Source organism: Physeter macrocephalus, chromosome 14, assembly GCF_002837175.3.
Source record: "Physeter macrocephalus isolate SW-GA chromosome 14, ASM283717v5, whole genome shotgun sequence".
Classification (NCBI taxonomy): Eukaryota; Metazoa; Chordata; class Mammalia; order Artiodactyla; family Physeteridae; genus Physeter; species Physeter macrocephalus.
In genome coordinates, this window is record NC_041227.1 from 94826760 (window position 1) to 94840650 (window position 13891).

At 55.4% G+C, this 13891-nt stretch overlaps 2 protein-coding genes across 2 annotated transcripts in view; both read right to left on the minus strand.

Annotated features, from left to right (window-relative positions):
- Positions 1-2618: 2618 nt before the first annotated feature.
- Positions 2619-9438, minus strand: UNC119 (unc-119 lipid binding chaperone). The gene is made up of 6 exons (XM_024127811.3): positions 9361-9438; positions 8097-8370; positions 4483-4596; positions 3866-3968; positions 3582-3754; positions 2619-3316 (listed from the first exon to the last, which is right to left on the minus strand). Exons 2-6 carry the CDS (start codon positions 8317-8319, stop codon positions 3204-3206), a joined length of 726 nt encoding a protein of 241 aa, XP_023983579.1. The 5' UTR covers positions 8320-8370; positions 9361-9438; the 3' UTR covers positions 2619-3203.
- Positions 9408-13891, minus strand: part of PIGS (phosphatidylinositol glycan anchor biosynthesis class S) — an 8099-nt gene continuing 3615 nt past the window's right edge. Inside the window, exons 5-9 of the mRNA XM_028499035.2 lie at positions 13571-13685; positions 12502-12647; positions 11844-11944; positions 10846-11056; positions 9408-10487 (exon numbers count right to left, since the gene is read on the minus strand). Coding sequence (XP_028354836.1) covers positions 10212-10487; positions 10846-11056; positions 11844-11944; positions 12502-12647; positions 13571-13685 — 849 coding nt within the window. The 3' untranslated portion in view covers positions 9408-10211. The remainder of the gene's footprint in view (positions 10488-10845; positions 11057-11843; positions 11945-12501; positions 12648-13570; positions 13686-13891) is intronic.

Below are 13891 nucleotides of genomic sequence, written 5' to 3' on the forward strand. Positions count from 1 at the left end.
GCATCTCAATATTTTACAAAGGGTGTGGCAGTCCCCACGTGCACCCCGGCTCCAGTCCAGGTGGGCACGTGTGGCGGGTCTCCCTGTAGAATTTGGGTTTTCCTGCTCAACCCAGTGGTGGGGTCCTCGTGACACCCCTAAGGAGTCAAAGCAAAAATATCTGGCTGACTTCAGAGAGGCAGAATCTGAGGCCCAGATCTGGCAAGGTCCAGATCAGCCTTCAAGGTCAATAGCTCATCATCACCAGAGCCAGGACTAGCCCCACCCGGCCCTGTCTTCTTCCTCCTTCTACTGCCCAGGGATCCTCTGGGTTCCCGGGAAAAGTGCCAGGAACCAAATGCACCAAGTTGCACCATTAGCAGTAGGACCAGTGCCAGAGGCATGAAGACTTGAAAGGAGGCAGGGTGCCAAGGCTTCTCCCAGCCAGGCCTCCTCCAGGCCCAGGGGACACAGACCTCTTCAGATGAGGGCCTCTTTGGTACATGCTCCAGGGATGAGGACCTCAGAACAGGGACCTCCCTATCCATCTGAAGGTGGAAGTACAGCAGGCCTGATCCAGGACCCCAACCCGATTCGATTTAGCAGGTGCAGTGAGGACCGTTACCAGAGTGGTAGGGGAGGGTTTTCTTCCTGACACCTGTGTTGGCCTAAAAGCCCCTCTTGCTTGCTATACCTTCTCTGTAGACTTGTAACCCCCAAAACAACACTTCCAACTCCAAACACCTGTATACCTGTACAGCCTCATCTGCAAACCCAAACCCCCTCCCATCCCACACCCCTTCCTCCCCTTTGTGACAGCTGACAGTTGCTGACCACTTACTTCTTGGTGAAATTCTCTCTTCCCTTAGTTTTAATCCTGCCCTCACCTCTCCGGCTTTTCTTCCTGTCTCCATCACTGGTTCCTCTCCCTCTCTCCTGCTCTCAAATGCTCATCGGCCTTCCCTGGGGTTACACACGCTCATTCAGTGACCCTCCATTGTGAGGGGTGGACGGTTAGCACTGAGTGTCCCATTAACCGCAGCGCACTTGGCATTCCTGCCCCCTGCTCACCGAACACCAGTAGAGCCAGGTAGCCACCATCACAAATGCTTGAACATTTAGGATGACTTTGACAGGAAGAGATGAGGGAAGAGCATTTAAGCACAGTGAACGGCACAGAGCAAAGGTCTGGAGGCAAGATTTATCAGCTGCATTCAAGAAAGCGAATACTTACGATGTGAAACACCTGTGGAGCCTTGTGGTTCAGGTGTTGCGGCTTCTCCTGAGGACAACGGTGGGCCACTGAGGAGGACTAGGCAGGAACGACCTGGCCAGATTCTCTCTGGCAGCCGAGTGAAGGGTGGATTGGAAAGAATGAAGCTAATAATAGCCAATATTACTGAGTGCTAGGCCCAAGCCCGGGTGCTTTATATGTGTTAACTTAGACTGCTCACAATCAATTCTGAGGATTATGCCCGTTTTTCAGAAAATGCAGGCCCAGAGAGGTTAACTTGCACTGCCAACATTGCACAGCTATTAAGTGGCAGCGTCAGGATGCAAATCTAGGCAGTCTGGCTCCAGAGTCCACGCACTACCATAGTAGTGGCAGAGGGGTGTTGAGAAGTGTAACTGTAGGAATTCGAGTGAGAGGTGAAGGAACTGGAGGGAAGTAGGTGAAGTTGAGATTTTTCAGAGGCGAAATCTCCAGGACTGGTGACTGACTGGATGGAGCTGGAAACAGGGAGGAGTTGAGACGGAATCCCTTGTTTGTGGCCTGAATGCTGGGGTGAATAAGATCCTTCCAAGAATCCTCCCTAGCACCCTCCAAGCAGGACGACTCTTGCTCCCCTGTGTGCCCAGTTCATCTTATTCTAGGGACAGGTGTTTGTTCCCTGTGTCTCACTCATCTTAGAATCCCAGAGTTCCGCCCACGTCCTGGCCCCCAGCAAGTGCTCCACAGAACCCAGGTGAATTCCAGCCCTTCTAGGCCTCTCAGGGTTAGATGAACTCCTCAGCCCAGAGAGGGAGAGGGAGGACTAGCGCCATGTGTATCCAAACTGGCGCTTGCAACAGTAAGCTGTAGACCCTGCGGTAAACTCTCCACCTACCTCAGTTCCTGAATCTCCTCCATTAAGGAAATGAAGACCCCCTCTGGGTCTGGGGTAGGACTGGGGGTGGTGTTATACGCCGGGCAGCCAGGCCAGGGGGCCTCCCCAAGGCAGCTGAGGGCAAGATGGCTCCAGGCCTCAGCCTTCTCTCACTGATGAGGGCTAAAAGGACAACCTAACGGTCCTAGTGGCCTCTGGGGGTCAGGGAAGGTCAGGTAGAGGGCAAGGCCACTTCCCCAACTCCTCCCCTCCCACCGTAGAGTCGAGGGCCCTTGTCCCAGCCTCTCTCTGTTCTTCACGGCTGGCTACGACTTTTGGCCAAAGCTTCCCCTCTCAAGGCCTGGGTCCCCTTCCTTTTCAAAGGAAAAACCCTTCCCAGCTGCAACACATACTAAATGCTGACTCTAGATGCCGGGCGTGGGGTCAGGCTGCGGCGGGTTAGGAGACAAGAGCGCCCTGGGACCACATCACGGCCCCCTCAGTCACCACCACACGCACTTGCTGGCCCACAACCAGAGGACAGAAAAGGAGAAAGAGTTTATTTCAAACTTTATACAGTTGGTCCAGCCCCTACCCCAGGCTGCAATCTGGGCAGGTCCCTCCCACACCTCAGGCAGAATCTCAGGCCCTGATGGTAGAGGCCGGGGCTGCGGTCAGGGCCCAGACCCCCTCGGGAAGCTTGACTGCCAGACCCCACAAGGACCTTCCTCTGTGAATTTACAACTCTAAAAGGCCTGTCAGTGGTGGGCAGGGGACGGGGAATGGGTCCCTGCCCCGACCTAGTCAAAGCCTGGATAGGGGAACACTATTCTGAAACTTGGGCCCAAGAGGCCCAGCTCGGCTGTCCGGAAGTCCTGGCTACTCCTCCCACGGGAGGTCTTCCTGGTTATGGAGGCAAACAGCCCCCCACCCCGCGTGCCAGGCCCCACGTGCCAGGCCCCATGGGCTGCACAGACTTGGACGGGGGACATCAGGCACCCTCCCTCCCAACACTGACTCAGGGTTCAGGGCTTCTGGAGCACTGCCCAGGCAGAAGACCTGGGGTTGACAGGTGAGTGCTGGGGTGGTCACGGCTGCGGGCCCAGGACCCTCCTGGGGTAGGGGCTGGTTTGGGGGTCAGGGCGTCCCGCTGTAGGAATAGTCTGCTTTGTTGTGCATCACCAGCCGGTCATCCACGAAGTAGAAGCTGTCAGACTGTGTTTCATATGGGTGACGGATCATCTCGTTGACTGCAAGAGAGACCCGGCCAGTTGGGTCAAAGGTCAGAAGCCCGAGCCAGGCCACTGCAGGGGCTTCAGGACTAGAGGACGCGGACAAGCTGAACAAAGAGTTCCCCCAGCCTCTTTGAGCCTCAGTTTCCCTACAGGTGACACACGAATGGCGGCCGGACACAAGAGACCCAGGGAGGGAAGAAAGGGGCTCAGACCCACACTCCCCACAACTTGGTCTCTCTGAGTCCCCCTGCATCCCTCCCACAGGGCCCTGCCCACGCACTCAGCTCCTCAGAGAGAGGGGGGAAATCATAGATGTGCTCGCAGGTGTTCTTGCTGCTGGGGATGCAGAAGCCAAAGTGGAAGTCAAAGCTTTTGAGCAGCTGGTTGCGGAAGTAGTGCCTCTCAATCATGCGGAAGTTATTGACAGGCTTGTCTCCCACTGTGAACTCCACGCTGAGTGAGAGAAGGGGGCGGGGCTGAGCTGGGACTCGGGAAGGGCTCCCTGCCACCCTCACCCGCACCTCAGCCCCCACCCCTAGCCCTCACCCCCGCCCAGTGACTCACGTGGCTCCCACCTGCCTCAGGCGGAGGAAGGCAGGCGTGAACTGGTAGCGGACAAAGCGCCCAGCATTGGGGTCCAGGTCCCGTGGGTTGATGGGCAACCGCTCTGTAATGCACCCCAGCTGGGGCTCAGTGGGCTTCAGGCCGGGGCCCATGCGCACCCGGGCTTTCACCCCAGGGCCCTCATCTGTCTGAATTTTTCAAAACTCCTCAGGAGAGCCTGATGTATATTGAGGGTTCAGACCACTGGCTGAATGCTTCCAATTGCTTCCAGCTGGTCAGCGGGTCACCAATTTCAACTGAGATTCCCTGAGCCACAAGAGACAAAAAGACCTGGGGCCTCTGGGACTGCAGTTCCCAAGGGGGCCTGCAGGGGGGGCAGGCTGGCAGGGACTGAAGAGGCAGGATTGTCTTCCCAAGATGTCCAACCCCAGGAGCACATGGGAAGGAAAAGAAGAGGCCCAGCCCCAGGCAGAGGCCCCCCTGCCTGGTGTCTCCTGAGAAGGCCTGGGTGCAAATCCCAGCCCCGCTCTGACTCCTCTGTGGCCTGAGGAGTCCCTGGTAGCCCATTTCACAGCCCTCGCCCACCTCCCTCTGTCGATGGCCCCCAACCCACTCACCTGAGGCTGGGGGCTTCTTGATTTCAAAGAGAACAGTGCCTGAATCCATGTCCCGAATCTTGAACCTGACGAAGTCAATCTTGTAGATATTCTCCTCAGGGGAGCACAGGTAGTCTAGGGGAGACGGGCGGCTGAGCAAGGAAGGGGCCTGCCCAGAAGCCCCTGCTGCCAACTCAGCTTTAGTGGAACCCCGAACTAGCTACCAGCTCGCCTGCTCCCTAAGGTCACTGCCTTGCAGAAAGAGAGAACTGAGCCCCCACCCTGGGGGAGCCCCCATAGTGTGCAGGAAACATAGCTCTGCCATTGGGATCTAATGGGAGACAAATGGTTCCATCCTGGTAGCCTCTGGGGTCAGGGAGGGGCAGGGTGGAGGACAAGGTCACCTCCCCAACACTTTGCCGCCCACCCAGGGGTTGAGGGCCCTTATTCCAGCCTCTGCTTTGCCAGGACTGGCTCGGTGACGTTTAACCAAATGAGTCTCTGATCTGATGGGGAGCCCTTCCCCCGCCACCATGAGAGGGAAGATAGAGCCCTGCTTTTAGGAACCTCACTCTAACAGGGGTGACACAGCTCTACCTCGGGAGAGGATGCCCCCGCCCCCACCCCATAGCCACCCCTGGCACACATCTAGGTGTGTCAAACAACGACTTTCTGTGACCTGGGTAGTGCTGGGGCAAGCGAACAACCCCTTCCCTATCCCTCCTCACCCCCCACCCCGGCCCCTCCTCTCCCCATAAGAGGCTTACACAAACCCAGCTCCCTTAAGCAGCTTAGCCGAAGCTCTGCTGACTCAAGCCCAGAGCCTGGAATACTGGGGGGAAGGGAGCCACCTTTGCTCCCATCCCTGTTGATCTTCAAGCAGGAGGAGGTCTTAGCAAACAGAGGGAACCCCCTCAAAGGTCATCCATCCAGCCTTGATGCTGAGCCACCCCCAGAGAGAGGAGTACAGGCAAGGCCAGTAAGAGGGTGTGGCAGGTACATCGGGGGTGTGCATGGGGTAAGGGGAGTCCTCGAGCCCAGAAGAGGAACCAGGAATAGTGGTGGGCCCTGCTTGAGGAAGCTTAGAAATAGCAGGGCCTGATCCAACCCTCACCGCTCTTGCAGCAGCAACTGCACTCAGGAGGCCCTGGCAGCGAATAGGAAGGAACAGAGAGGTGCAGTGGGGGCTCTGGTGCTGTCAGCCTGCATAGCATCACATCCTCCCCGTAGAGGCCCGGAAATCACCCTCCAGGCCCCTAGACCACCTCTTATTCCTCTGGGGCAGGAAGAGGAAGTGAATGTAAAGTCATTCTCTCTCCCTCAGGCCTGGGACAGCCCCCTCCAGGAAGCCCTCCTGGTAGCCACCTGGCACCTTGGGGTCCAGCAGGGACTACATAGGGCTTGCGGAGGGGCCTGAGCCCTGGCCTGCCCATCACAGCACATGGTGGTGAGAGGAGAGGAGGAGGAATGGAAGTAGGCAACTCCTACCTCACCCTGTACACACCTTATTTTCACAGAAAGTAAGCACTAATCCAAAGATGTAGAAGGAGGATGCGGGGCATAAGGAGAGGATGTGGTAGAACTGGGAACAGCAGCCTAATTGCCCAACTCCCAGCTCCCCATAAAGCCCTCCTTCTTCCCCCATTCTCTAACTTCTGGAGCCTCTCCTCTCATTTGAGAACAACTTGTAGTATGACCTCAGTCTATTCTACCGCAAACTCAACCTATCAACTCCTCTGTCCTTAGAGGAAGTGAGGAAGAGGAGAGGCCCATGGCTCAGGACACCACCTCCACTCCCTCCCTCTGCTAGAGAAGGATGAGGCCTGGGACCCAGGGTCAGGCCAGATAAGGGGCAGACTGGCCGAGGGCTCAGAACACAACTGCTCCCTTCCCCTCGGCCACAAATAGCTTCCTAAGCTGGATTCAGGGCTGAGTAATCCAGGAACAAAAAACCTCAGACCTGTGCGATTAGGGTCAGAAGAGAGCAGGCAGGGGTGTCAGTGGGGAGAGTCCTGGAGCCCTGTTCTCAACTTCCACAAAAGAAAGGGCTCCTGTGAAGACTCTTCCTCTGCTCATCTACAGCAGATGCCACATCTCTAAGGGCTATAAATTTCCTCCAAATTCAGAGACACACGGTTGTACATGGGTTGGAAGCCTCCATAGTTGAAAAATAACCTCTAAAGTTACCTAGGACCTGGACAAGTTAGACACCCTATAAGGAAGTTCTGCCCCAGAGCTAGCCTGAATCCTAAATGCTGCTGTTGCCAATTACAGCCCAATTGGCACCAACATCGGACTGGCCCAGGCCCCCTCCCTCTACCAGTGCCTGCTTGGGTAAGGCAGCTCAGCGCTCTGGGGGCCTAGCCAAGAATGGTTGCTGCCTGGCTCAGAGACACGGGAGATGCTGGTCCCCTGGGGACCCAGATGCACAGGCCTAGACCTGCCATCATGGTCTCCTCCACAGCTCTGTTTGGAAGCCCTGGGCTCTGCGGCTCCTGCAGCTCCAGAGCTCAGGTCCATTCCAGCGTCTTCCCCCTACCCCCACAGGGGAGCCCCAAGAGTTGCTCTCTCAGAGGGAGCTGCGGCAGGGTTACTAATCAATGAGGCCAAGGTAGTAGGTCACTCCAAACGCCTTCTGTTCTTTGAGGCTCAGCCACTGCCTCTGCCATGAGACTTTCCAGCCCTTGTTCCCTGCCTATGGTGACCCCCTCCCCTGCCCTGAATGCCCAGTTGTCTGCCTCTAGGCAGCAGCCATGAGCAGTCCTGTGGGGCCCTCAGTACTATTGATAAAAGAGCCCTATTTACAGGGCATGCACAGCATGCCAGGCATGGTGCAAAATCAGAGGATTTATTTTCACAATAGCTCTGCAAGGTAGGTATCATTATCCCCGTTTTACAGATGAATATGCTCAGAGAGGTGAATTTATTAGCCCAAGATCACACAGTCAACTACATGGCAAAGTTGGAACTTCAGCTTAGGCAGTCCAGCTCAGAAACCCAACCACAGTGGAGACCTGGCCTCCCAAAACAGGACAGGCCCTAGTCCAGGCTAAGGGTGGGCATTAACCCACTCCCTTGAGAGAGCCCAGCGCCAACCCACTGAAGCTTCCTCCTCAGGTCCTTTCCTGGGCAGGGGGATGGCCCCAGACTTCCTGGGGTGTCCAGGGTGAAGGCATTAATGGTCGGGGAAAGTTGAGGGTTTTGATACCACCCTAGTAACTCAGCCTCCACCTAGCCCCCAGGGTGGAGGAGACTGAGGGTAGACTGCACTCAGCCCCGTTCCTCATTATTGCAGAGAAAATCTTCAAAGGGCTCTGAAGACTGTGGGGAAGGGGTCACAGTTGCAGGTGTTGCTCCACTTCCACCTGGGAAAGGGGGATGGACTCCTCAAAAAGGAAGGAGTGGGGTGGAAATAAATCTCTAAAGGGACAAGAGGGGCGCAGAGAGAGATCAAGGGAAGGGGGAACATGAGATCTCAGGCCTGGAGGCAGACGTGGAGAGGGACTCTAGTGGGGGAGGGGAGGCGGGGGGAGGGCGGGAAAGGGGGCGGGGGCCCGGGCTCCGCGCGCCTAGAGGGCCCCCTCTCGTGCTCTCTCGCTCCCGCCCGCGGGTGGCGCTCCCTCGCGGGTGCTCACCGCCCGTGATCCGCTGCAGCCCCAGCACGTCCTCCGGCCCGATCGGCTGCTTCCTCTGCAGCGGCCCCGGCCTGGGCCCCGGACCTGCCTCCGGCTCCGACTCGGACCCGGATTCGGATTCCGCCTGCAGCTCCGGCTTGGTCTCCACGCTCCGGCCCGAGGCCCCTGGAGCGGGCTCCACCCCCGTCCCGGCCCCGCCGCCGCCGCCCTTCTTCACCTTCATGGCCTCGCGGGGCCGCAGCTAGCTCGCTGCCGCGGCGGCTGCCTGCGCCGGCTGGAGTCGAGGGAAGGGGGAGCGTCCGCAGCCCCGCCCCCGGCCGGGCAGGGGCCCCAGGTACCGCCCCGCCCCCAGGGTGGGCCCGGTACTGGCCCCGCCCACTGCCCGCCCACCTGGGCTGCTCACCCGGGGCAGGGAGGCGGCCCGCCCTGGGCTTCTTTCAGTTTTTCGATAGGGATTTTAAGGGGTCTTGGCTACCTTCTTCTTACTCGCTGTGCTCTAGCCACTCCGCCCCTCCCTCTGCCCCGCAACCGAGTTCCCGCCTCAGGGTCTTTGCCTGGGATGCTCTTCCCCCAGATGGCCTCCTCTTGTCCTTCTGGTCTCAGCTCAAATGTCATCTGCTCAGAGACCCTCTCAAACACCCCCAGTCACTATCTGATCAGCCTGTTTTTTCTTTCTAATGCATTATCTGAAATTAGTTTCATTTGCTCACTGACTCCGCCTCCTAAAAGACCAGTTCGGTGAAACTGGAGATCCTGTCTTTGTTCTCGATAATACCCAGCACCTAGCACAGTGCCCCGTTGCAGCCTGTGCTCAATACAGTTGACCCTTGGACAACAGGGGTTTGAAGTGCGTGGGTCCACCTATTTGTGGATTTTTTTCAGTAGAAAATACTACAGTACTACACGATGGGAGGTTGGCTGAATCTCTGGATATGGAACTGCAGATCAACAGAGCCAAATATAAATTATACTCTGATTTTGAATGCACAGAGGGTGGGCACCCCACCCCCGATGTTGTTCAAGGGTCAACTGTATGTTCTTTTTTTGAATTTATGAATCAGTATCTGAGGGCTTACACTGGTACAAGCTATTCTCTCCCAAACCCCCTGCTAGACAACCCAGGACATACCAAAGGACAACAGCCTACAATGTCCAGCCACCACAGGGCCCTCCAGGACATGGAGGCAAGAAGGGCACATGGCCAGGTGGAAGCAAAATGGACCAGTGAGCCCAGGAGGACAGACACCAGGAAACCATTACTTACACACGAATGAAGAATGAAAGGTATGCTCATACTTCATGTCATTCCAATTCACATTCAACCAATGTTTCTTGAGAGCCTAGAATATTCCAGACACTATCACATGCTCATCACATTTAATCCTCACAACCACCGTGTAGGGGAGGTATCATTAGTACTATTTTAACGAATGAAAAACTGAGGCTCAGAGGGGATTAAGTGGCTTGTTCAAAGCTCCCCAGATGATAAGTACAGAAGCAAGGGTTTGAATTCAGGCATGTTTAATCCCAAGTCCAGAACTTTCCCCGCTCACCACACTGCCTCTATGAAAGGGTGAAGGGAACCTCTGCCACACCCAGCATCAGGCTGCGCCCAACAGGTGTAGCCAGCCAGGAGGGAGGGGAGTAAAGGAGAAGGTCCCAGAGGTGACAGGTGCTTGGCCCCTTCTATGAGAGCAGTGCTAGGGCTCTCCCTGAGGGGTTAGAGAGAAGCGTGGAGGGAAGGGCCCTAGAATCCAACCCAGGGCTTTCCCCTAATGCTCCCTCTCAGGGCAAGAGGACTGTGAGCAACAGGGCAGAAGCACAAGCTGCCCCTGCTCCAGAGGGAGACAGAAAAGGGCCTTCAAGTTCAGGCCTGGTGAGGAGGCCCAGATGATGTGTCTTTTGAGGATGGGGGGGTGGGGGTGGGGGGATGAAGAGTGGGAGGGACCTGAGTCAGAAGAATGGGAAGGAGTGTTATACTTTGACTGCTGGAGTGGGTGGCAACAGAGCAGGCTGGAGACAAGTCATTTGTGGCAGGCCCCATTATGTGCCTCTCAATCTAACACCTCCCCTCCTGGCTGGAAAGGAAGGCTTCCTACTGTGATGCTGCCCTGCTCAGTCTATCTTCTCAGGCTTTTTCCAGGACTTGCGAGTCTCCAGGAAGATCTTGAACAGGGACAAGAGGATGGGCACAGCCATAGGCAGGAAGAGTGGGATGTAGATGGCAAACTTCTGGTCATCAGGGAAATAGAGGAGGTGGAGGAGTGAGGGATCAAAAAAGGCACACTCTGAGGATGTCACAGCTTCCTGGCTGGCAATGAAGGCAGAGGCCAGGTGCCCAGAGGCTAACTCCTCCGCTGCCTTCTGGACTGCAGCTACAGCCCTGTACACCTAGGAAGGGGGCAAGGGGTTACCAAAAAGTCCTAGGCATCGGTTGGTGGGGAGGGTGGGAGAGGGCCTCACTGTGTCTTCCGTCTACCAGGCAGGTTGCCTGGAGTTCGCCCAGGATATATGGAGGCCGGTATAAAAGGGCTAAGGGGTATCTTCTTAGTGCCTGCTTAACACCTCACGCCCGCACTTAGACTCCTTACTGGGGAGCTGGCCCTGACCTCTGGAGGAAGCCTGGGCACTCAAGGATGGCATGCCCACACATCCTCTGGACCTCAAATGGCTCTCTGGTTTCACCACACCCTGGGCCCTGCTGGCCACTCCAGTCCTAGGCCACAGAATCCATCCCCTGCCTGCTTACCTCAGATGCCACATCGTCCTTGATGACAATGTTGCTGATCTTGCCCAGAAGCTGGGCCAGGGAAGTGAGAGTGGTGGTGGCTGTGGCCAGGTTCTCCACTGACCGAGCCCAGAGCAGCCGGTCCAGCTCCCAGCTCATTATCCCTTCACTCTTAGGCCCTGAAAACAGGCATTTTGGAGGCACCTGGGGCTGAGCAATCCCAAAGAGCAGCCTGTAGGAACAGCAAAGAAGGTCAAAGGGGCAGAAGGTGGGAGAAGATGGTTAGGATTCCTAGAATGACTATTAGGATTTTCGATCTCACCCAGACCCACAGGGGTTGTAGGAAGTGCCTTAGCGTCTTAGGGGGTGAGCAGCGACACTAAATAACACAGAGCCCCAAGCCCCACTTTAACCAGTGGTTCTTCACTTTTACCGGTTTCTATGTTGTTTCTATATTCTAAGATCTTGTGTGAAAAAAGGTTCCATGGCTAAAATATTTCTACTTAACACCAACTAGTTTAATCCCCTCACCCTGTCTACCCTCTCTTTGGACAAATGGGGCCCCTGAGCCTTAGTTAAGGGATGATCCAGGACCACCTCTGACAAGGCATGCGTGCTGTGCCTCTCTATTCCTGCACCATGGTAGACATTGCTAATCAATCAGAATCCTCTTCCCTGATGAGCCCAAACACAGCCTTAGAATACTCAACACAGGGCATCAGGAAGCCACTATCAATAGATCCGTTCGCACAAGAATTAACAGCTATTTTCTTAAGCATCCCTAATCACAGCCTATGGACCTCACATTCATGAGCCTATTTTTCCTATAACACTTTTTGTCAACAGCTAGTCTTTCTTAAGAGAAGGATGAAGTGATCCTTGGAAACCTTTCTTGGTTTCCTTGGGGCTCCAGGCACAGCCAAGGTATCCCTGCCAAGTGACGGTTTACTGCAGTCAGCCCAGGAGACTGTGGTCAGTCTCAGTGGCCTCGCCCCCAAGTGGATCCCCCAGGACCTCACCGCAGCTGAGCCAGGAACACCTCCATCACCCGCACCATGTCCACCTTGACTCTCACCGGCAGCTCCGAGCCATTGTAGGCTTTGGGGTCCACATTGTATACCTGCAGGGGGAAATAAGGGTGCCTCAACATCACGCCAGGACCGTGCACAGCTCTGCCCTAGACACTCTGGAGGCCATGAGAGGAAAGGAAGACATACTCGGTGCTCTTTAAAAATTACAAACCTAATATTTTTGGAATACCTGCTATTAGGAGCTTTATATAAATTTTCTCCTCTACTCCCTCAAAAATCTTGTTAAAGAAATATTTTTTATCCCATTTTACAGTTCCTACCCATGAGAAGCTCCAATCTAACAGGGGAGACAACATTCCCAACCTTGTTAAGACTCCCACAAACAGGGCCAAGATCTAAGTTATACACAGAATAGTCCTAAGTCAGCGCAAACTGCAAGTGCAAAAGGGTCCTACTATATAAACACTGATGGAAATAAGAAGCAGTGGGGCTGGCGGGGGGCGGGGGGGGCACGAGCTCACAGCACCTCACCACCATCCCCCAACCCAGGCTGGGCCACAGAGGACACCAGAGGAACAACAGAAGGAACAGTCTCAAGGAACATCCCTGACGTTTGGGCTCTGGGGTCTCCGTGGTGTGACCATACCATAATGCCACCCCAGCGGGGACTGTGGAAGGCGTTGGTGGCCACTGGAGCCCCATCCTTGTCCTGAATGTACAGGGGGGAGTGGGCAAGCTCAGGAACATAGAGTAGAAAGTTGAGCACAGGGTAAAGGGAGGCAGCGCTGGATCCTGTGGCACAAAGAGAAGGGGAGTCAGTACACCAAACACGTTGGGTCTAGATCTTAGGTCCAGGTCAGCCTCTAACTTCCTGGTCACTCACTCTAGGCCTCATTTTCCCCAACTGATAATCACTAGGATATCCTCCAGGCCTGGGTTTCTGTGGTAAAGAACCTCAGCATTCTCCCGAGATGTGCCACATACATGAAGTGCAGTCCTCAGCCTCAAACTGCCCCCAAATCGCCTCTCCTCCAACAGCCTCCCACCTTTTTCGGCAGTGCCATAAAGCAGTCCCTTGGACCTTGTAGGAAAGAAGGGAGGGAAGGAGGGAAGAAGGGAGGGAGGGAGGGAGGGAGGAAAGAAGGGAGGGAGGAGGAATTCGCCAAGGCCTCATGTGCTGCCCCACCCATACCCCTTGGTCCACACTGGCCTGACCCTGGTGCCTAAAATTCCACAACTAGTGATATACTCCCTTTGGTTTGCCTCTATTACAGTTCTACTGTACTGTACTACCTACTCTTCTGAGGTACCAGCGCCAAAATGAAAAATTGGAACCCCATCTTCAAGGTTCCTCAGCCTCAATCAGCAGAACTGTCAATTCAAATTCTGCCTTCATGTACTTCTGCTGTTGTCTTTCCTACACGTGTGGCCATATTTTTCCTGGATGGCTTGCACGGAGGGAGACGCAGCCTATTCATTTGTTTATAAAAAGTGCTGAGAATGTTTAATGAATGCTTTTGGATGTGACAGTGTGGAGATGGAGATGTCAACAGACTATCGTGAAAAAGGAGCCTAAATGCCCAGCACCTCCTCAACGCCCCTGGACTAGCCCACCCTGGGAGCCATCGCTATATACAACCCGCCTCCCACCCCAGGCTGAGCCTTCAGGGTCCTTCCCCGGCCTGGCAGAAAGACCCTCATCGTCAGGAGCTCACCCAGCCGGGACTCCACTGGGTTGATGACGTGGGGGAGGCTGTGTGCGGCCAAATAATAGCTGGAGGAAGCTGGGTCAAAGCGGGGGTTTACCCCCAACACTGCGTAGTAAAGGATCTGTAGAGCAAAGAGGGAGCATGCTATTTGTCTACTGAGCTATATTCCAATTTGTCCCCCCAAAAGATTTGAGGTGCCTTAAAAAGCTAACCATTAGGCAGGGCAAAATATAAGAGACAAAGATCAAGGCCGGGGCTTCCCTGGTGGCGCAGTGGTTGAGAGTCCGCCTGCCGATGCAGGGGACACGGGTTCGTGCCCCGGTCCGG